This window comes from Micropterus salmoides, unplaced genomic scaffold (assembly GCF_014851395.1).
Source record: "Micropterus salmoides isolate LMB-PRFRI ecotype aquatic unplaced genomic scaffold, ASM1485139v1 Ms_hic_scaffold_1, whole genome shotgun sequence".
In the NCBI taxonomy this organism is placed as follows: domain Eukaryota; kingdom Metazoa; phylum Chordata; class Actinopteri; order Centrarchiformes; family Centrarchidae; genus Micropterus; species Micropterus salmoides.
Window position 1 is genome coordinate 5464615 of NW_024040040.1, and position 22989 is coordinate 5487603.

The window sequence follows — 22989 nt, forward strand, 5'->3', positions numbered from 1 at the left end:
TATACTTTAAAATTATCAAATTGTACTTCTTGAGTAGCGGCTATCAAAGACACAAAGGTCACGTCCTCAGTAATATTTTTTGTTACACACGATCCGATTGATTCTTCCACGTTTAAAAAAATTAATATACTTATTAAAACTAGTTTTTGTTTTAATTTTCTCATTTCACAGCTAAGATCAGTCAAAGTCTGTGAAATTCAACCAGTAAAGCAGTTCGACCTGCAGTATTGAACACGTTGAAGCAGTTGCTCACACAGATACATATTATTTATGTATATTACTAATAGATTCTTGATCTTATGTGTTGTCGTCTCTCGTTGTTTCACTTCTTCGCTCTTTCTCCTCCTGCTGACACTTTCTGACTAACCGCTCTGATTCAAAGGACATTGGCAAACATCCTCGGTGTCCGTCGACCATGAATAAAATCACAATTTATGAGGGAATGTGTGTGTGTGTGTGTATTGATCTCACGCGCATATTTCCGTGACCTTCGCTTCATTTGGAGTCTGCATTGATCGCGGCGGGTCGAGCTGGTCGTCCGGCGGGGGCGGGGCTTTAATTACAGCGCTCATATTCTGCTTCATAATCGGCCGGATCGTCACAACGACAAGCAGAGGCTCCCGGTGAAGAAATGCTGATTTGCACTAATTTGACATGATTGGTTTGTGTGTGTGTGTGTGTGTGTGTGTGTGTGGCGAGCTTCGTAAATGTAATAAAGGTTTTGATGACTAACAGCGGCTGCACAATGAGGGACAGAGAGGGAGAGGAGGAAGTTGCCTGAGTGACCACAACATTTAGTGTTAAAAAATAATTGGCCTGCTCGACGTCGTGACAATTTTTGTGTTTGTGGGAGAAGGGGTGAGGAGGAGGAGGAGGAGGAGACGGAGGCGATGTCGTGTCTTTCCCTGCGGCGTTTCAGAGCAGCCCGTCGTCGATGTAAAGAGACTGATGATGTTTTTTTTTGTTTTTTTTAAGTGTGTGTTTGTGTAACGAGCAAACCGATTGCATGAAGTGTGTGTGAGTTAATTACTGAACACCTTTGTGGTTGTGTTACGAGCCTGTGTGTGTTTGTCCTGTCGTTCCTTCTGTTTAAAATACTCGGCAACCGTAAATAAAATTCGCGTTTAGATCCACATTTTGAGTAAAAGCTGAGCCGTACTTCACCTGACTGATCATCACCGTCACTCTGCAGCATAAAACCCGGACCTTTCCGTCTTCAAGGGTACAAAACATACTGTAGGGCTGATATTCAGTCATTATCGTGCAATCTGATGATTATTTTCAAGATTAATAAATGAATCATTTGGTCTGTATAATACATTTAATGTTAGAAAATAATCAATGTGGCTTAAAGCACTAAAAAAACAGACAATATTCACATTTAAGAGGCTGAAACTAGTTGATTTTATCCTATTTTAACTTAAGTAAAACACATGAAACATCAATTAAAGCGTCAGAATTGTTGTAGATTAATTTTCAGTTGTTCTGCTAATCACTTAATTGCCAAATCGATTCAGCTCTACTGTAATTTGCTGATGTAGTAGAGTTTTTTAAATGCTCAACATGTCCTCCCAAAAAATTTCTATTTATGGTAATAAAAAAACAATGTGAGACCAAAAGCTTAATCATGTGACCCAGAACCCCCGAATACACATCAGCAACAACATCAACCTCATGAAAAGCAAACAATGGAGACAAGCTGAGGAAAATCAGGAGGTTGAATGTGTTTCTATCTTTTTCTATTTCACCCATTTTCTTTGTTTAAGGCTGTGTGTAACATGTAATTTACTGTAATGGGAAGTGAAGCCTGGTCCAGTCGGGGGGAGTGACCTCTGTGTGAGGGATGGAGGCACGAGGAGGAGGAGGAGGGAGGGTGACAGCGCTGTGCTCCCTCGTCCATCAGCGCGCTAATTTAATTAGCCTAATTACACCGACATGAACCCCTCCAACACACACACACACACACTCTGCTCTTCTTCTTTCTAATCCATGTCACGGTGCAGATGCAGGCCGCTTCGTTAGCGCACGCTAACGAGCTGAGATGACCACACACTCACACACACACACACACACAGTCACTCAGAAATGTTCATACACTTAAAATCACATCCAGCGTGTAAAGAAATACACAGCAGCAAATGTGAAACACGAATACATTAAATCACAATCTATAAAACACTAATAAACAGAAGAAACATCTTCACGCGCACACAGTCGACACCTGACACGCAGCAGAAACGCAGCAGTACATTTACGAGCAAGTGCTATGTTGCTGTATGTATTTTTCTATTTTAAGCCACTTTACATTTCTTCTTCACTTCACTGTCTTTATCTGACAGCTTTAGTTACCTTTCAAGTTCAGATTTTACCCAGAAAACAAAGTGAGATGTTGTTGCACAACCAGCTTATAACGTATATAAAGTACAGCAGTTACATGTTGCTCCACCAAGACTGGGCACAACATTATAGTAATAATAACCGGATAATATTTTACATTTATATTTTTATTCGATTAGCTGATATTTTATCAGATGGCATATGATGTAGAGCCATTCTGCTTCCTAATGAGTACTTTTGATACTGCTAATTCTGTTGTACTTTATTTTAACGCAGGACTTTTGCTTGTAACATAGTATTTTTACGGTGTATTATTTTGCTGCTTTCACTTCTATAAAATATCTAAATACTGAAAAGCACGCAGGTTACTAGAAGAAGTATTTTGATTTATTTAGAGTCTTGTAGCGCACCGGGCGTCCTGTTATTTTATAAAGGAGACAAAGCTACAGTTTTTATTTAACATTACCATGTAAAGCAAAGTGGATCTGATCTGAACCCTGCGTTGAAGAGTAGAGCTGCAACAATTAGTCGATTAATTGATTATTTGATAATCAATTAATCAGTTTAAGGAATTTTTAAGGAAAAAAGTCAAAATTCTCTGATTTCAGCTTCTTAAATGTGAATATATTCTGGTTTCTTTCCTCATCTAGACAGTGTCTAGGACAAAACAACATATTTGAGGGCGTCATGTTGGGCTTTGGGGAACATTTTTTGGGATTGACATTTTTAAGCATTATGCGTCCTATTGAGTAATTTGATACTTTCTAGTTGTGCTTTTTTTAACGCAGGACTTTTGCTTGTAACAGAGTATTTGTTACAGTGTGATATTTTGCTGCTTCTAAGATCCAAATACCAAAATGCATGCAGGTTACCGGAAGAAGTATTAAGATCAATTTACAGTTTTGCAGTCCTAAAATAAGAGAAAAATAAAATTTTTATTAAGCATGTAACTCAAAGTGATGTAAGTTTGTGTGCTAACACTGGAGGACACACTGTACTGATGAGCGCAGTGTGCTAGATTTGGTGTTTTCCAAAGGCGCAGTGTGCTAGATTTGGTGTTTTCCAAAGGCGCAGTGTGCTAGATTTGGGGTTTTCCAAAGGCGCAGTGTGCTAGATTTGGTGTTTTCCAAAGGCGCAGTGTGCTAGATTTGGGGTTTTCCAAAGGCGCAGTGTGCTAGATTTGGGGTTTTCCAAAGGCGCAGTGTGCTAGATTTGGGGTTTTCCAAAGGCACAGTGTGCTAGATTTGGTGTTTTCCAAAGGCGCAGTGTGCTAGATTTGGTGTTTTCCAAAGGCGCAGTGTGCTAGATTTGGTGTTTTCCAAAGGCGCAGTGTGCTAGATTTGGTGTTTTCCAAAGGCGCAGTGTGCTAGATTTGGTGTTTTCCAAAGGCGCAGTGTGCTAGATTTGGTGTTTTCCAAAGGCGCAGTGTGCTAGATTTGGTGTTTTCCAAAGGCGCAGTGCGCTAGATTTGGTGTTTTCCAAAGGTAACATCGTGAAAACAAAGGTCATGTAGCGATAAAACAAAACGCAGCAATCAGAGATCTGTTACTGAAGTTTTGTTCCAAACAAACTTTCAGAAATTTGATTTGTATAAAAGTCTCTTAACAAAATGCATTTTAATCTGAATGAGACCTGTTTAAATAAAGATTTAACGGAAGAACACGGGATTATTGAGATTAGTTGCACGTTGCTCAGATATCACAGCACCACTCAGTCTGCAGCTTCAGCGTTTGACTTTAAAGTGAAAAAAGTGAAACACTGCAGAGTCAGCTCGCCCCCCACCTTCCCCTTTATGCCTCACCCGGTGGTGCAGCCCCGTCATAAATCTGATCAAAGGGGAGACGTTTCCATTAGAAGAAATGGCAGCTTCTCAGAGCAGAACCGAGATTGATGCATAAAGTTAAATTGAATTAACCGTGCAGTTTAAATATTTAGCACAGCCTTATCATAACTGTTCTTAACACTTAAAGTAATATACAGCCTGCCAGGTACGGGACTGACATGCATGTGAGAGGCTCCGTCCTGTTGGTTGATCCCCAACTTCACATCCAGGTTTTACTTTTTAGCCGTGCTAGCATCATGGCGTCTGTCAGTCGGTCTTCTCTCACCAGACCCCATTAATAATTACATTAAATTAAGCTTCCAAGCTTGGAGAGAAAGTACTGTTGTGCCCGATGGTGTGTTTGAGAGAGAGAGTGTTACGACTTCAGCGACTCCATTATCTCTGTTCCAATAAACACAGGCCTGTTTCACGCGCTCACTGATGAAGCCACTCTTTTAATTGGGCTCGTTAAAAGCCCCCCCTCCGGCTTCGTTAATGACGAGCCAGTCGTAAACATTTACCTGCAGGTGACACGGGGCCGAGCCAAGGGCAGCGACAAGAGAGAAGGAACCCGATGCAGCCATTTAGAACAAAAACAGACGAAAGACAAAAAGTTGACACTAAATGTTGAGTCGGTAATTAGTTTGTGATTCAGCCTCTTCAACCTGGACGTATTTTGGCATTAAAGTGTTTTTGAACTGCGCTGATAATCTCATTATGTTCTTTTTCTAATTTAAATACTAGTCTGGACTGGGTTACTTGCAAAGTGGACGTGTTTTATGCAAATTATAAAAACAAGCTGCAAACTGCTGAGAAACCATCCTGTCAAGGTCACTTTGAAGATTCACTCATATGATCATCTCCAGACAGGAAGGAGAGCCATTGTGCTGCTTAACAGTCTTAACATTTTGTTCTACCTCTTAAAGTGTCTAACATCCGTTTTAATGAATGGCAATGTTAACATGCCGATGCTTAGCACTGTTTACCACGGGGTGGTGATGACACATGCCTTTGGTGTGAGAGACCCGGGTTCAATCCCCCTCTGTGACCCACCCTGAGCAAGACACTTAACCCCTCGTTGCTCCAGTGGCGTGCGACCTCTGACATATATAGCAATTGTAAGTCGCTTTGGATAAAAGCGTCGGCTAAATGAATAAATGTAAATGAAACCATGTTCACCATCTTAGTTTAGCATGTAACATTAATTAAAGTAAACACAAGCTGATGGGAATGTCGTTAGTTCTGCAGGTATGTGGTCATATACCAAAGTGTTGGCTTGTGAAGAACAAACACGGGGCCGCTGTCCAGTAGTGGAGAGCAACGTCTGTAGGATTCTTCGTCTGGGCACCATGAGTGTCCGCACAATATTTCATCCAACAACACCAGCACAAAGTTGGAAGAACACTGTTGTCTCAAACGTGTTGGCTGAGGTGGAAAAAGAATTGTCTTATCATAGAGGCTGAGGTGCCAACTGCTCATCACCGAGGACAAGACAGAGTGGGAAAGCCAGGGATCAAACCACCGACCTACTGGGTAGTGGACACCCGCTCTACCCACTGATCCACAGCTAAATGATAGTAGAAACTTTTATTTTTGGTACCTGCTGCTTCGTCCTTTGCTGCAAATGAATCATTTACGTCTTCCTGCCCTTCAGATTTCACTACCTCGACTACGACAGCAAAGTTTCTGTAAAACATCCTGCAGGAAAAGTTTTACTGTCAAGCTGAAACTTTGCTGTCGTTATTAGCTGGTCGTTGTAGTTGGACACACGGTGGTATATACTCGTTCTTTTGTTCGTTGGAAAGCACTTTTGGTCAACACCTGTTGTTTTTAAATGTACTATATAAATAAAGCTGACTTGACTATTGTTTCTTTGTCATGTGTTTGTGTTGCAGTCGCCCAGAAGATCGTGGCTACCAGGAAGAAGCAGCAGTTGTCCATCGGGCCGTGCAAGTCGCTCCCCAACTCGCCGAGTCACACGTCTGTCTGCGCCACACAAGTGTCAGCCGTCCACATCAGCCAGGTCAGAGGTCACAGAGAGAGAAACTGCTGTAGTATTAATGCAGCCAGACGAACACATCAGCAGTTCTACTGTACTTCATGAAACATCTGACAGGACACACTTTGTTCCTCATCCTGTCTTTATTTGGGTCTTTTTTGTCTAAATGATTTTTAAAAACACTGCAACTGAATAAAACAGTGAAGAATATTTAGATTTTCACAACACGTACAGGATGTGTAACCTCCTCCACGTGTCGATAATCAATAGTTAAGGCTTTGCAGTATTAATTATGTGAAAGGATCTAAAATTAAAGTAAAATTAAATTTAACTGTTGTAATAAAGAAACAATCAGCTGAGGACATTGGTCAGTTTACACACTGAGATTTAAAGAGTGCTGTGCCTTTTAATTAATTAATTAAATTATTATTTGTTGATCCTAAAAACTGTTACAAACAAGTTTTTGGCTTTTATTTATAAATTCGTTAAAAATGACAGAAGCTCTCTAATGTAAAGTTTCAGTTACGGACTTTAACACAGAGGGATCGACCAAACACTGCTGCTTTTTAAAGTCCATTGAGTCGCAGTTCTGGAGATTTCGGTCATATCACATGGTCTTCATCAGCAGGAGTCTGCCTCATCCAACATGGGGGGAAAAAAGTCCTTAAAGTGCTCAGAAGAAAACAGAAACGTGAACATCTACAATTCTGTGATTCTTTTATGTGTTGATGAAAAACATGCAATATGATCGAAAGCTCCAGAACAGCGACTAAATGGACTTGCAATTTCAGGAGCTTTCAACTGAATGTCAGGGTGAGCAGACTCCAACCGCTCTAACTCATCCTCCTAAAGCCAAGATCTTTCACTCTTAATAAAACAATTTTAAGTGTTTTTATTCATTGACCTGTGATTGCGGCTTCAAACATCTTCACACAGACTCATGCGTGCTGTGAAAAACCTGGATACGGTGTGGTTGCGTCTGAAATGTGGCGGTGAAAACGCACACACAGACCCTCCCTGTCTCACTGGAGCTTCAGGCCGTTAAGCTCTTCGATCCTCATCCTTCAATCCTGCATCGATTTCTCATTAAAAAGCCATCGCTCAGCGTGTCTGAGCAGCGTCCCCCGAGAGCCCTGTTTATCTTCCCGCCGCCTCCACAAAACGGCCCTCGCTGCATCTTTAGCTCGCACTGATTACTGTCGAGTGTCGGCCGCTCAGGAGGCTGCTGTTACACTGACGAGACGTCCAACACATCACAAACACTGGAAAACTTTCTCCAACCGGCACAGAAGCTCGTACATTCAGACAGATTCCAAACAAAGAGGTTTATTCCACAAGGATTCACATTTCTAACAAATAAGCCATGTAGGAAGAATCTCATGATGTTTTCATACTAACAGCAATAACTTGTGCAAGCTGTGAGAGTATGACGCAGGGTCAAGTGTTAAAACTCATCAGTAACTTTCTGTCCTTCCAGACGAGTAACGGCGGCGGCAGTTTGAGCGACTACTCGTCGTCGGTGCCGTCCACGCCCAGCACTAGCCAGAAGGAGCTCCGCATCGACGTGCCGCAGACCACCAACACGCCAACGCCCGTCCGAAAGCAGTCCAAACGCCGCTCCAACCTCTTCACCGTGAGTCTCTCTTCCAGAAATGAGTCTCTGTAATACACAAAACCAATTCTTCCATGTGTTAATTTAACATTTCAACTTTGACCATTTTTATTTTCAAGAACAAGAAAAGCTAAAATTACGGTTTTTATCTATAGAGTCTGGTGGATTTGACAAGGGTGATATAGTGAAGATCTTTAAATAAAGGTCTCTCGCTGTGGGGATATTTTCCTAATTGTTGTCTGACACTTGTAAAATCAATCTGAGCCTGTCAGCGGCAAAACAAATACTTCCATGGACGTACTTGTGCAATTGCCCGCAAGGATTACAGGTTCCAGATTGAAAAATACTGGTTACCCTTTAACACGTGCAAGATGAATCAGGTAGGTGAACCGTTGTCTGGAGCAGGAACAGGTGACGGTTCGTATTAAAGCGTCAGCCCCACACGTTGGTTCTTTGCAGCGATGTTGAAGTCAGACTCGGTGTCAGTGTTGATAATGACGGTTATTATCTCGTCTGGTCCGCAGTCGAGGAAGGCGAGCGAGTCGGACAAGGACAAGAAAGGCCTGGAGGCTCGAGCCGACAGCATCGGCAGCGGGCGAGCCATCCCCATCAAACAGGTGAGACTTCCTGTCTCTCTCTCTCTCTCTCTCTCTCTGTTTGATGCCTCGGCCTTGATTAACAGTGAAATCACACACTTAACATCAATTAGAGCAAGGGGCTCTCCAGGGTCCTCCAACCAGATCATTAGGAGAAGGAGAGGGAAGGGATTTCACTGTCACTCCCTCCGTCGCTCTTTTCTCTTTCACACCACCTCCTCCCCTCCCTCTGTTCGTCCACTTCATGCCTCTCTTTTCCCTTTCAAAGCCGCCTCTTTTCCTCTGGTTCTTTTTCTTCCTGAGCTCTTTGATCGGCGCGTTGGCAGCAGCGTTTTAAAGGACTGAAAGAAGAAGAAGGATGAAGGGGAGGGCGAGGAAAGAGGCCGACATCTCGACAGCCTACACACACACCTCCCCGCTGCGATGGCGAGCAGAGCACCTGAATTGGCTCTTAATTTGTCGCACACAAGCTCCCCTCGTGTCGGAGCAGCGGTAGGGGAGACGGGTGAGGAGGGGGTGAGAGAGGTGGCAGATGGGTAGTGGGGTGGGGGGTCGGGGGTTTCTCCCGACAAGCAAATCAGGCAATTAACGAGCACTAATCGCGGCCTCTCGTGTCGTCGCCGCGGCCTCGTTTGTAATCTCCTAATGAACAAATCGCATCTCTGATTAGGGGCCGCCTCGCCAGGAGAGAGCGGGCGAGAGACATGGAGACAGACTGAGAGAGAGAGAGAGGGGGGAGGCATGTGCTGCTGCTGTTTGTGTTTGGGGTCGTCGTTTAAGAAAAGAGCCCGCCGTGCTGTCACAGCAGAGCGGGCGGTAATTGCAGCTGAACGCTGTTCTCGCCGTGTGAGAATCCCCCTCCAGCTCCCGGAGGCTTCAAACGCACCATTTTCTTCTTCTTCTGTGGTGTTAATGCAGCGGTGGAGCCCAGCAGGCGGAGTCGAGGTTTTTGGTTTGAGTGCAGGTTGGAGCGACAGAAGCGAACCTACCTGAAACATGCGATTTAATTTTTAAGGACAGAAGAGGATGTTAGTGAACACTTTTCAGACACGGATCTGATCTGATGACCTGATAAACTTTTATTATGATTCAGTATTAACAAATACAAGAATATTTATTTATTCTGCTTCTTTATTTGCTCGTGTGTTTACTTTGAATGTGGCTTTATTTTCTGCTGCTTTGAAATTGTCTCTTCATCTCACATTTATTAGAATTTGTCAAGGAAACTCATCTTGCACTGTGAAACATCAGACAGGAATTTAGTGGAATCAACAAACCTTTTCTCATGAACTTAACATAAATATATATGTTTAATAATTACATTTAAAATCTCAAGTTATTATTTTCAGACTTTCCTTCTGACTTTTTACTCAAAACATTGAAAGAATGAACCGCTGCGAGTTCTGCGAATCGGCACTGACTTCCCAATATGCACTGTTTTAAGCGTGAACCTCCGGGTCTGATAAGTGAAGCCAACGCGGAAGTAACTTAGACTCGCATTCTTTCTAACGACCAGCAGGGGGAGGTGTGTGTGCAAATGAGGCTGCTTCTCAGCCGATATATTACCTCAGTTTCAGGTCTTCTTCATCACAGCATCATGTTCATTTAGTAAAATATGGTCCCATTTAGAGGAAAATAGACCAGAAAGCAGGGGAGGCTTTAGGGCGGGGCTACCAAGTCACTAGAGTCGAGGCGACTCGTAATCGCTGCACTGTGTACAGTTTACTAGCCGTGTGCTTGTTTTTGCTGTCGGTGTTTTGGTCTCGGGGCTTTGACCTTCTCACGGTGTGTTTTCACTTCAATGTTACCTGTAACATTTTGGTCCAGAAAATTACTCATTTAGCGCTCAGTAGTACGAAAAAACTCTCCAAAGAGTCTGCTGTTAAGTTTTTTACAGTAAGTATTTTGTTTTCAGCTTTTTTTTTTCCCTACTGGTCTCCGACACACAGCCCAACTAGCTAACGTTACCATTAAGTGAACGAGGTTTACCTTTTAGCCGGCATCATCCCTGAGACCTCAAAACCAAGAATGCAAAGAACTATGGAGAGGCTGCTCCAAGAAAACAGCCAGGCTTTATTTTCACCCAAAACAACAAGCTCACAATCTGATTTTATTGCCAAGTACGTTTTAACTTTAAATCTGTTTAATAAAGCTTTTTGCTTTGGAATTATAGACAATAAATGCACATTAAAAGCAAGTACTATAACCACAAGTGTACACTAACAATGTGAAGTCTATTTAGAATAATAAAGCAACAGTCCCCTTTTCATCATTACTTCTGTAGTTTGTTTTTCCAAAGTGCTTATAAGTTTAGGTACGAACATTGAAACCATCTTACAGTTGTGGCCTTTCCTCTGCTGCTGCTGGGACCAGAGGGCTCTGTGGGCCTCGCGGGCGCTTGTGGAGCTTTTAATCCCCGAAAACGTTTCAGCACATTTTGGATTTTCCATCAACTTTGGTAAAACTTCTACACAGTTGATTCCTCGCCTCAGAACTTCTCAAAAGTGTATTTAGGGCCGAAATAGCAAAACATCGTTCTGCTGTTAGCTCTCCGTTCCTTCCTCCGTCGCTTTCCGCTTCATGAATGCTTCTTCTTCGTGAGTAGTCTTACAGTCAAACAGTGGAAGCGACACTACGTCCACTTCTATTATTATGTCTGTTGGTGTTAGTCCATGTTCAGATAAGCCACGGCCCTGTTTCTGTTCATCATAGTGAAAGCATCCTGCCTCCAGTACACTTTAACACGGTCGCTGATAGCAGCCTCGCATGTGGTGCTTGTACCAACTCTGGAAAGTTCTGTATGTCAGATGAATGAGTGAATGTCGCTAAAGACACTTCAAGAGGTTGAAAACTCACAACAAATGTGATGCCCAGGTTGAATGAAACTGCATTTCATCTCTTTAAATCAACTTGCACTTGTTTCAGGTTAAGGAAAACCGCCTTGTTCACAGCTTCACAATAAATGTTTCAGATAATCCAAAGAGTTCAGCGTGGGTTAAGAACATATAGAAGAACATTTAATTCTTTAGTTTGCTTCATATATGATTTTTGTTTGTTTCTGTACAGTGACTACATTTATTAATCTACTCACGAGATGTTACTGTAACCCAGTAAACATCTGAAACTTGAGGCAAAAACCAGACGAATTGTTGAACAGGATGTTGGTTATCTTCCCGTATTCATCTCCTCAAACCTGCTCACCGGAAGCGTATTTTTTAAGTCATGTGATGAAGCCCATGCTAATAAAGCCAGACACGTACGTAGCCTGGCATGGCATGACACGGCAGACCCACCACACCCCCCCTCACACCCGTCCAGAGCAGAATAAAGCCGAAGAGGCAGCGCTGTGAGGCAGAGCACCGAGCTCCCTCCTTGTTGTATTGTTTTTGGAAGTGGACGCTAATTGATTTGATGGTTCCCTGTGGTCGCTCTCGCCTCGTCTGCTTCCCGCTCCTCAGTGTGGACGACGGGCTCAACACACCGCAGACCTGCTCCCTAATTAGACCCTCATAGTGTGTGTGTGTGTGTGTGTTTTATAAAGACTGTAAGAGATTGCACTTCACGTTCAAGGTTCAACTACCTTTTCCCCATTAACGCTCCATTTACACTCCGTTTTACTTTCTCCCATTAGCACCGTGTTCACACTTGTTTTTAATGAGGCGTTGGTCCGACTTTATCTCCGTCACCTTTTTGTCTATCATCATGAACTCGACCAGACACTCACAGCGTAGAAAAACACGCTAACACAGGCTTAATCAATCAGGGCTGACTTCTTTGTCTCAACAGCTAACTGAGCGTGTGTTTGTTTTGCGTTGTGTTTTATTGTACGGGTGCTTCTTTGGCTTCACTCTGAGAGAAATTAAGTAAAATACCATGATGAGAAAAGGCCAATAAATAAAATGCTTGTACTAGAATCAGCTTTACTGGGCAAGTGTGTGAAAACATGCAAGTTATTTAAGTTGCTCTCAGTGTAACACACAGATCAATTTACAGGAAGCTCATATCTCAATATCACCCAGACAATAAATTAGTCCCGGTTGTAATAACATATTTATCATGTTTCTACATGAATATAATCAGATTTAATAAGGTTGTTTTAACTAATGTAGATAGCAAGACGTTATAGATGAAGACACATGACACCGACCGCTTCTCTCGCATAATTCATGTAAGTCCAGCGGCGGCAGCAGCAGGAGCGTACACGATAATATCTCTTTATAATCAAACTATGACAGTGTGTTGGACTGTGTGTTGGGTTGTTTTTGTTTGTTTTCAAAGGAGGGACAAGCTCTGTGTCGCTACAAGAGTTCAGAACAAGCTGTGCAGCTGGGAAAAGGCCTTTCTGTACAGTAACAGTGGGCCTAGTATTGATCCTTGAGGGACACCTTTACCGAAAATCTGGGAACTTGATTTGAAACCTTCTGCAACAGCAGTTTAAACTTTACCAGAGATTTGATTTGAACAAACTGTAAGAGTTCAAAAGTGTCAACAGTGACAGCAGTCGCAGCACCTATTTGTTACCAGGTCTAAAGCCTGACTGCTGCAGTCATTATCCTCCAGGTAGCTACGTAGCTGTGAGTTGACCAGTGATTCTAGGATTAAGTAAGATCCTTTGATGTTTTTAGGACGGCTAAGTAGTATGGTTTCCTCTTTGTAAATTGTATTAGTTAATTTGCTTGCTGTCTGTTTGTGGGTTGGGTATTCTTTCATTGGGACCATGCTGCATGGTGATTCTGCATTTAAATAAAAATGATTGAACAGCTAGGCCAATAGACGTAAATTTGACCAGATTTCTATAGAAATATTGACCAGTTTAGCCCAAATTTATAAAGATATTACCTTACAGCCTTAGTAAATTTGACAGCGATTGTTGATTTCACCTCCTCTCATAACTTGTGGCTCTTGAGAGTCAAAAGTTTTTGACCTGTTGACTCTTACTGTACAAACATGGCTTAAATCATACAGAAGAAATTTCTCTTTATTTCTGTCTATGTCTTGAAATAGAAACGGCATATTGCAGTAATTTCTGATAAAAACAGAAAGTCAGAACAGGTTTCACTAAAACTCACCGTCCTCTTTTAATCTGTTGTGATTCAATATATAGTCATGAACAAAACAAGTTGTAATCCTTAAATCTCTAAGAACAGCAGAAGTAACACCACAAAACAAAGCTAAAATGATCTTTCGTTGGATAAATTGGGCTCTGATTGTTCTCCAAACTGGACTGGATGTGTTTAAGAGAGTCCTGTAATTTTAAACTGACCTGACGGTTTATGGGTTTGGTGTGCATCCTCTACAAACAACACAACAAACATCATCATCATCATCATCATCCCGCCGTCATTAACTGACCGCTGATTACCGCCGGACCTCGGAGGAAGGCGGCGGCCTGGCCGGTGACCTAACAGAGTCCGACATCTGCCAGAGAGATTAGCGACGTCACGTTCCTCGTTACAACACAACAATCAGGTTACAGCTCCGAAGCTTCACTTTGGGTTTGTAATATTCTGCTTCCTTTAACCTCACTGTGTAAAAATATTTATAAATAAAGACAAGTTTGAATAATACGGTGAAGGAAAACCAGATTGAAAATCAGTCTAGTTTTCGTTTTACGGTCCAAATAATTTTAATTTCTTTTTTTGTCACTGCACACAACAACTCACCTGTCAATCAAACAGTGTGGGCGGGACTGTGACGTCGTCTTCCGCCAGAGTTTCTGTTGATTTAACTTCCTGAAGGCGGCTCTCGCTGCTCCTGCCTTCTTCAATTTATTCTTCTTCTTGTACCTGTTAGTGTGAGTGTGTGTGTGTGTGTTTAAGCCACTTGTTCGCCCGTCGCCGGTCCTGATCTCATTAGAGCGACTCTAAGTGCAACTCTTGACTTCTCCAGGTGACGGCGGTTCAGTTCGCCTTTTGTTAAAGAGAGAACGCCTTCGTTAAGAGAGTCGAGCGCTCATTAAAACCGCACACACACACACACCGAGGCCGGGACATGCTGGACTCTGTTGGCTGTAATGAGAATGGGACGGACTCCCACTCTGAGGCAATTAGCCGCTAAAAATCCACACAAACACACATGTTTTGTATATTTAAAGACATATAATATACAGAAAAGCATTTATACGGAGCTAAAGAGCATGACATAAACAAAAATATGCATTTACAGTTACACTCGTATAATAAAGGCGTGTGTTCAGGTGTGTGTGTGCGGGCGGGACGAGGTCAGATGTGTCACATCTCGGTGTGAGAACTAATGTCCAACAATTTCGGAAAGAGAGGATTTAGATTTCACACACAGTAAGACAGAGAAAAGCTAATTCACGCAACAGGAGAAGCTTGAAAAATTACTTTTAATCAGTTATTAAAATAGTTAGCAGACTATTTTTCTCTTCCACTAATTGTTTCACCTCTAATGAAATTATAAAAAACATAACACTTTATTATTTTCTGTCCAAAACGTGTACTTATGTGTGATATCAAAATGTTTTTGTGAAGAAGCCGTATGAGAAAGAGAAATGCTGGATCCTAAAGATTAAAATGTGATTAAAAACACACTAATGTGCTGAATAAATGGATTAATATGAATTAAACAACATCTATGGATCAAAGTAAATAAAGAATCAATTAAAAACCCTTTGATTTGAAAAGATCAGGAGGTTTCAGGTGTCGTAGAGCTGTATGTGATTTTAATATTTCCGATATTTATGCTTACTAAAGACATTAATAATAGCAAGAAAAACCCCTCAAAATTCACAACCAGTAAAACAAATTGTTAGACGATAAAAGAAAAACACTAAATTGGCCGAAGAGTGATCTGGAGGCGAAATCTAAAAAATCACAGATCCTAAAAAAGTTATTCGGCCTCCGTCTGCAGACTTCATGTCATCCAAAGTCTTTAAATCCAAATGTAAAATGTTATTAAATCATTAAACTTCCTAATTAAACCGATGCAACTTCACTAGTTAGAGACTTGGACGATGCATTCAAATCCAGTCAAACAGAGTGGGAAAATGACGTTCTCAGCCACCACAGATACATTCTCAAACCGGTGAAACGTTGTTTTTAATAAACAGGTTCATTATAATTAACTTTCTGAGGGACAGCGTTTATCTCTGCAACCTGCTCGAGGATCTAAAACAGGAAACACATGTGGAGTCGGAGCGGAAGCCTCCTGCTACGACGCTCCGCTGCCACATGAAACCACAGAGGAAACGCTGGCTGCACCGGCAGCCGATTGGTTGTCTCCTCTTCTTCTTCTTTCTTGAAGTGAGCGGATGCGTCCAGCTTTGTTTACAGAGGCTGTTGACGGCGCAGGGCTCCTCCGACATCTGCTCCACGTCGCTAATTAGCGGCTAATTACCGGAGAGAGAGGGAGAGGCTCGCTCGTGTCTCTGTCAAGCGGCCGGCCGAGGCGCTTTGAAAACCAACAATCTAACAAATTAATTTCCTCCGATACAACAGTCGAGCCGCTGGGACCGCAGACACACCAGAGAGGGTTTTCTTTTCCTCTAAACCTTTATTTACTCAGCGAAGGTCGACCGAGCACGGCGGCGTTCTTACACTTTCACAGAGTCCCACCTGGGAGCTGCCCAGTACAAACAACCTTTCACTGGTGGCCACTGAGCTGCTCCGCTGGAGCAATTTGTGGGCTCAGCACCTCGCTCAAGGCCAACTCACGGATAGATAATGAGAGGAGGAAGGGATTCTTCACTTTCACCACTCTGTTGGATTTCCACCCTGTCAGGGAATCAGTCGGGGTGATCTTAGAGTCAAACTCCTCCTCGGAGACCCAAATTAGAGGAAGCGTTTTAACTAGAGATGAACCTTAAAGCTTTACCAGTGTCTTTACATGATTACGCCCAGTCTCTGTCACACACTTTACCAGACTTCTGAAGCATTTCGTCGGTTTTCATTGTCCCTTTTCCACTGCGGGAACTTTTCATAATGCAAATGAATGTTTAGCCGTGGTCACAGGCTCTGCTTTCGTTTCCGTTGTCCCCCTTTGAGGACTACATTCGGGCTCTGCTCATGATGTGATACTAAAGCCAAGCACGGTGGAGATGGGGAATAGAGCGTCCAGTCAAAGAGTAGATGGAAAAATAAAGGATCAGATTGCAATTAGTGGAACAAACTGAAAATCTACAGTGTTTAGCTGCTCTGGAATCCATATTGGACCGTCCACCAGCCTCAGCTGCCCTGGAGGCTCTGTTGGCTCACACACTTTGACCTCCCGTAATTACCATAGTTGTTGTGTGTTTGCCTGTGAAATTAGGAATTGCTCTTTAAATTTGAAACTTCTTTTCAGTGAGATCACTCAGCTCGACTTAGTGAGTTAGATGTTATCACAGCTGGTAGAAATGATGGACACAAGTATGAAATTAGCGGTAGAAGCCCCAAATGATGTAATTATAAAGTCAATATTTCTGGGGGGCATATGGTCTTTTTTTTTTTTTGAAAGCTGACAGTAGGAGAGTGAGAAAGATGACATGCAGCCAGAGTCAACCCAGGGACGTTGTACTTACGTGGTTTGCACTGTTGTTAGTTAGCTAGAATCCCTACAAAGCTGTACTTTGAGATAACTCTTGAAAAACACGTCAGTAGGCTGTTCTCATCAGCTTCCTGTGTGGAGAAGACATTTCCGTCTTGGTGTGAAAACAGCCAGTGAGCGGTTAATACAGCCGCTGACCTCCACCTCGACGACCTCCAGCTGCGAACAGTCTGACTCTCTTCTTGCGGAAGTCTGAAGGCTTCTGACGGCGGCGTCTCCTTCCTGTAAAGAGCTGATTGGTGTCGTGGTTGTAATTGCCTCTCGCGGGGTTGCAGACGAGCGCGGGGCAGGGTGGTTTTGACAAGTCTACTCGTCCCCCCTCGGCGCCGCGCGCTTTGTAAGGAGTTAAATTGGATGGTTAATTCGGGTGTTATTTACCCTGTAATTCATTAGTTTCGCCCCGCCATTGGCAGCGGGCAGGCTGTAATTTCACGCTTCGCAATAAAAGATGTCTCATAATCTGCTTCATTTAGCAGCCAAAGAATTTAATGAAATTAACTGCGGCCCTAATTAAGACGGTGAATATTAAAGACCTGCTATCAAGGCTTTAACGAGGGTGACAAGATCCGCCTTCCGCCGGATTGGAAAAATATCATTTCCCTGGGAAAGGTTGTCACTGCTCGGAGCCATTTTGGCCATGATGACATTTTTGTCATGCACACTAACCCCTGGAAATGAGATTTTTTGGGGGGAGGGTGGGGTCGAGGATGTGTTGGAGGGATGTCTCTCCCTTTTTAGTTAGAGAAATAATTAAAACAAGGAACACAGGCGTCAATCAAAGAGCATTTTTAGATTGTGCTCATTACGCCTCGGCGCGGCGGTCTCCGCAGAGCGCTCGCTACAGTTTTTGTTTTGGCGCGGGGGTGTTGCTCCGAGCACGCTGGAAGTGTCCCTGCGCTCGCTTTGTTGTTTCACACCGTGTGTGTGTGTGTGTTTGGGTGTGTTGTGTGTGATGATAAGCTGGACAAAAAGCGACCAGCGGCGACCTGAGGGTCTCTCGCAGAGGAAGAGGAGTCGTGTTTTCTTCACATCCCGTCTCTCTCTGGTCGTCAGAGTCGAGCGAGGGGCGAGGTTTTTTATCCACTAATGAATTGAGACTGCTGAAGTAAGGTTTGGATAATTGAGTTTCTAATTAATTACCCAGAACTCTTATCAGATAAATCAGCTCCTCTTCAACCCCCCTCTTCTTCTGTGGTGTTTTATTTGATCTGGTCTGCGTCCTGCTCCCCTGGGCCTGCCCTTCGCTGTCCTTGCCTCATCAACGCCGACCTTGTCATGGAGACTGATGCTGCTGTGTGTCTGTTGGTGCGTGTGTTTTGATGTTAGTGGCGGGTTTTTGTTCTCTGCTTTGCTGTTTTTCTGGTTTGTGCCTCAGCCGTGGTTAAATATTTTACACCAGACGTCACACTTGTTTTCCCTCCGTCATCCCCTGTAGTGACTGTCATCAGGTCGAGTACCGCATGGAAGGAAATGATCCTTTAAAGTAGAAAACACTCGGAGCTCCACCAAGGCTCCCTCTAAACAGATCATTTTAATATTAAACTTTAAAAACGCTTAGGATTCATGTGCCAAGTAAGAGCCGTAGGTCATAAGAAGATAGCAAACATTTCTAAAATCCCTTAACTTACGTTTAAGAAATATTAGAAATTTAAGTCAGATACACGAACATCTTGAGTCCCACCAAATTTGATTGAAGTCTGCCAACAGGTTTTTGAGATGTTGACCTGTTGGATTTATCTTTTAACATTTTAGAGTGGGAGCAAAGTTTTAGTCAACAAATATGTCCTCCAAGAGAGAAATCAGAGAAAACCATTGAAAGGACTAATGAAGTTCAAAAAACATCTGTTACAATATTAAGGCCCAGATTCACTAAAGGTCTGCGTGAGTAAAAACACGTGCAAACTTGATATCGCCAGCAAATTAACACGTAAGCTCATCTCCTAACGGCGTGCACGCAGAGTGACGTCTTCCAAAAGTGCCAGATAGCGCCTGTTGTTCATTTACTACTTTTGCCTTAATGAATATCCAAATTGGGGATGTCTCAATTTTATTGTGCAAAGAAATGGGAAGAAAACATGCAAATACATTTATTTATTACACGCAATGTGATCTAAGAAGCCTACAAGCAATTTCATGCGATTGCAACAGCCTCTGTATTTAATACATTTGAAAGGAAGGTGCATGGATCCCGCGTAAAATTCATCGCTGCGGACGGTCGGCGATCGTTCACTCTGGCTGGATGAAGCACGATCTTCTGGCATTTCCTCACGTCTGGGTCCTTCCAGCACACTGTATCTGTTTCTGCTGGGGTTTCTCAAGTACTTACTGGGCAGGTACAGACGATTTCCACATTCTCGGGACGCACTGAATGAAACAAACCAAGGTTTTTACACAGTGGCTGCTTTCCCTCCCGACTCTCCACGGCGGAAACCCTCATTTAAATACTGCCACGTCCGTTGTGTTTGCTCCTGTTGTCATCTAAGCAATAATTCTTAGTTGATCACAGGTACTACGAGGGCGTGTGCAATATTTTATAATGCACTCGCACTTTAGTCCTCTTTATTCGGGATGTCAGTAAATCTGGCCCTTTGTGTTTTCTTTTTGTGAAATACCTCCTTAAAATCCTTTAAATGGACCAATCAGAGAAGGAATAAGCACTCTTAGTGTCGACACGAGCTGCGATCACTTTAACCGAACACCACAACATGTGATGTTGATGAATTTATTTAATTTTAACACCTGCGAGTCAAGAAGTGTCTCTGCTTTTTCCTGCGTTTTGAATAATCATTATTTATGTATATCATTACAAGATGGTTCCAGCTTCTCGCCACTATTCTCCTCAGTTCCCCTTTGTTGGCTCCTGTGATTCGACCAGTGAGCGTTTCACCGACCTGACTGCGATCTCACAGTCGATACCAAACCAACACACTCTCCTCTGTCTGAGAGGATGATGGATGACCTGCGATCACTGCTCGGGCCGGATCAGATGGCCGCCACGATAGAGGAGGGAGCGTCCGGCTTCCCTCCCGCCGGCCGTCACCCCCGCTCCGCTGTCGGCGGTGGGTGACACCTCTAATTTAGCCTCCCGCTCTCTGAGGACACTGAAGAACAAAAGGGCCCCGGCCCCTTCGAGATCACCCTGTTCTCTGGAGGGTTCGTCCACGTCTTTTCCACAGATAGCGCCTCCTCCATATCTCCTCTAAGATCCGCTGTCACTCCCTTCAGGAGGCCTGGGGAGAGTCCATTGTTTGAGGGGAAAAAGGGGGGTGATTGAGTGATTGGAGAGTCTGTATCAACAGACGGGCAGCCTCCAGGAGGAAACAAACCTAAAATAAAAGTCCCTTTATCAGATGCTTGCTTTCTTGTGGTGCTCAGATTCACACAATGGAAGGGAAGTGTTGTGTGCGAGGAGGGATTACGTTTCATTTCTTGGTTTCTGTTTGTCACTTTTTACCCTGCGATCCACAAACCCAGCACAATAAGCTTTTGTCGCTCATTATTAATTTTGACGTCCGTGGTTCCATCCAACATTTTGCTCCTCTAACATGTCCGACATGTGACTGCTGTGGTCTTTAATCAGAGACCCTCAGGTGGGAGCCCGGGAACATCTTCGGATGCGTCGCCTAACGAATGACTTCATCTTTTGGCTTCCCCCGAGCTAGCGACCTTTTCTTAAGCACTACACCACAATACTTCACCGAGGCGGAGACTCGGTATGAAAGAAGAGGGAGTGTGTCCGTGGGAGTTTCGTGTATTTGGGGATCTATAACTTGTATTTATATTTAATAAAAGACTTTGCGTCCTTCCCCCTTTTGCCTCCTCCCTCACCCTCCTGGTCTTGTCCACTTGAACGCAACGTGGTCTCTTTGTTTTGAAGAACCCAACGTTGTGAATCTTAGTAATGCCCTTGGACATTTTCGGATGCTTAACAAATGACTTCATCTCCTCGCCACCCCCCCCAAGCTAGCGACCTTTTCCTAAGCACTACCCCACAATACTTCACCGGGGCGGAGAAGTGCCTCGGTGCAGCGAGGAGAGAGTATATCTGAGGATGTATTTATCTCCCCACATCTATTTTCCCATGTGGAGACCTTGTGAGCTGTCATGGCTGCCACCCCCCCCACCCCCCACCCCTCCCGTAGGTAAAATAAGAGGCGACGTGTGTGTGTCACGAAGCCCGGGGAGGTGAATAATGAAAGATATTACCCATCAGGAGGGCTTCGACGCGGCGTTCAATTAGCCTTCCCCTGGAGCAAACTGATCGCTTGTCATCCCCAGGATGGATGGCCAAAATTAATTTGCTGACGTCTCCCTCCCCAAATACCAGGTTTGGATGGAAAAAGAGTAAGAAATAGTGTCTCACCCCTCAGTTTAGTTCAGTCCAGGCCTGCAGTGGTCGTCCACTTCAACATCATTCAAAGATCCTACTGACCTTCTCATTTCGTCTCTCCTTTCACTTTTATCCCCTCCTTTTACCGTCCTCTGCAGAAGTATTCTTTAATTCCTCATTTTTAACCGGTTCTTGATGAAAGAATTTTGTGTGTTTCTCGTCTGTGAAGCCGTAAAGAGGGGACATGGGGATAAAATCTGACAGTTAAGGGAGGGGAAAGCCACACAGTCATAACTCTGGAGCTTTCTCTTTTATTTAAAGTTCCAGAGGTCGATATCTCTGAAATAATACAAGCCAAAAGGAGAATATTGGTAGAACGTATGTTGCAGAATTAATCTATGCATCCCTACACTTTAATGTTTTATGTTTTGTCAGTTTTTATGACGATTTGAAGGCACCGGCTCGCAGGCAGACACGCCTTCAGGCGGCTGATGTGTAGGACGTAAGAAATATTTGTGTCTGACTGGAAGTTTTTTCTCATTTCTTTCTTGTTAAATTCAAATCATTAAGATCATCATCTACTTTAATTTTTCCCCCGTGGAGAACTCAGTTTTGGACTTTGCACTGCAGCTCGACAACAAATGAACAATTAAGCAACAACAGGGGTAAAGAGAACACAAAACATGGCACCAGTTTGGATTTGCATGTCTTCACTTGTCTTTAACGGTCAGACGTTTACCGCCTGACCTAAACCGTCATGCTCTTCAAATTTACCAGATAGCAAGTTAAGTTGCTCAAAATGATTCTCGAGTTCAACAACACTTGTCTGATCGAACTTGTGTGTTTGATGATGTCTAATTTCTAACTCACGTCCCCTGATGATTATTAAATATTATCTCAGTGTGAGTTTATCTGTGAAATTGGCTTTTTGATTGATTAAAATTGGTAAAATCCCATGAGTCTGAGCTGACCTAAAAAATCTTAATTGATGACAGCCGTAGTGTAAACACACATCCTCTCTCTCTCCCTGCCTGGAAACATGCTGCCGCTCGCTCACTAACAGGCAGTAATGGATGATCAGCTGGCCTGACAGCTGCACGGCTGCCGGCAGCTTTCACTTCAGAGCAGCAGGAAGCTCGTCAAGTCGCGTTTAGCGCACCGTGGGGAACCCCTGTTGTTGTTGCGGCAGCTCACACGCGGCTTTACTTCCTCACAACATCACTGACTCGACTAAGTTCCACAGATACACTTCACCAGATCAGATCAGCAGGTCTTCCTGAAAGGGACTCAGCAAATGTCTAAATCTGAAGGTGTATAAGCGTAGAAGAGCTGTGCAGAGGTCGGACTGTATTAGATATCAGATATATACTGTATGTTAGCCGTTTAATGTAGCAGAGGTGCGAACGAGAAGTCAGTTAAATGACGTTTAAACGTCCGTATCGTTGAATTCATTTCCATCCCTGAGAGACACCCGAGCCGGGTCGAGTGGGTTTGACAAGCGTTTACCGTGGTGGACGTTTTAGCTCGGCGAGTCAGCGTGCTAACGTTTGCGTAGTGGCACTAAAGACAAAGTACAGCTGAGGCTGATGGGAATGTGGTTTTGCAGGTATTGTGACCTTCCGACTTGACGGTGGCGCGGGATGAAACGTTTAGGATCATCACAGTCTGTAGGAATTCACCCTGACGTGCGTTGAGAGATTTCTGGACATTCCTGTAGCTAGCGTGCTAGCTACAGGAATGTCAGCC

At 43.5% G+C, this 22989-nt stretch overlaps 3 protein-coding genes across 3 annotated transcripts in view; 2 read left to right on the forward strand and 1 right to left on the reverse strand.

The window, feature by feature from the left end:
• The window catches only part of LOC119910112 (nucleotide-binding oligomerization domain-containing protein 1-like), a 1078472-nt gene that overhangs the window by 891605 nt on the left and 163878 nt on the right, over positions 1-22989 (reverse strand). The window lies entirely within an intron of this gene.
• LOC119881802 overlaps positions 1-22989 on the forward strand; it is a 727332-nt gene that overhangs the window by 610217 nt on the left and 94126 nt on the right. The gene's annotated exons all lie outside the window — the stretch shown is intronic.
• Positions 1-22989, forward strand: part of agap1 (ArfGAP with GTPase domain, ankyrin repeat and PH domain 1) — a gene marked incomplete in the record, with an annotated part of 112501 nt that overhangs the window by 34453 nt on the left and 55059 nt on the right. The window contains 3 exon segments of the mRNA XM_038710403.1: positions 6055-6182; positions 7636-7791; positions 8295-8387. Of these exon segments, the coding sequence (XP_038566331.1) occupies positions 6055-6182; positions 7636-7791; positions 8295-8387 (377 nt within the window).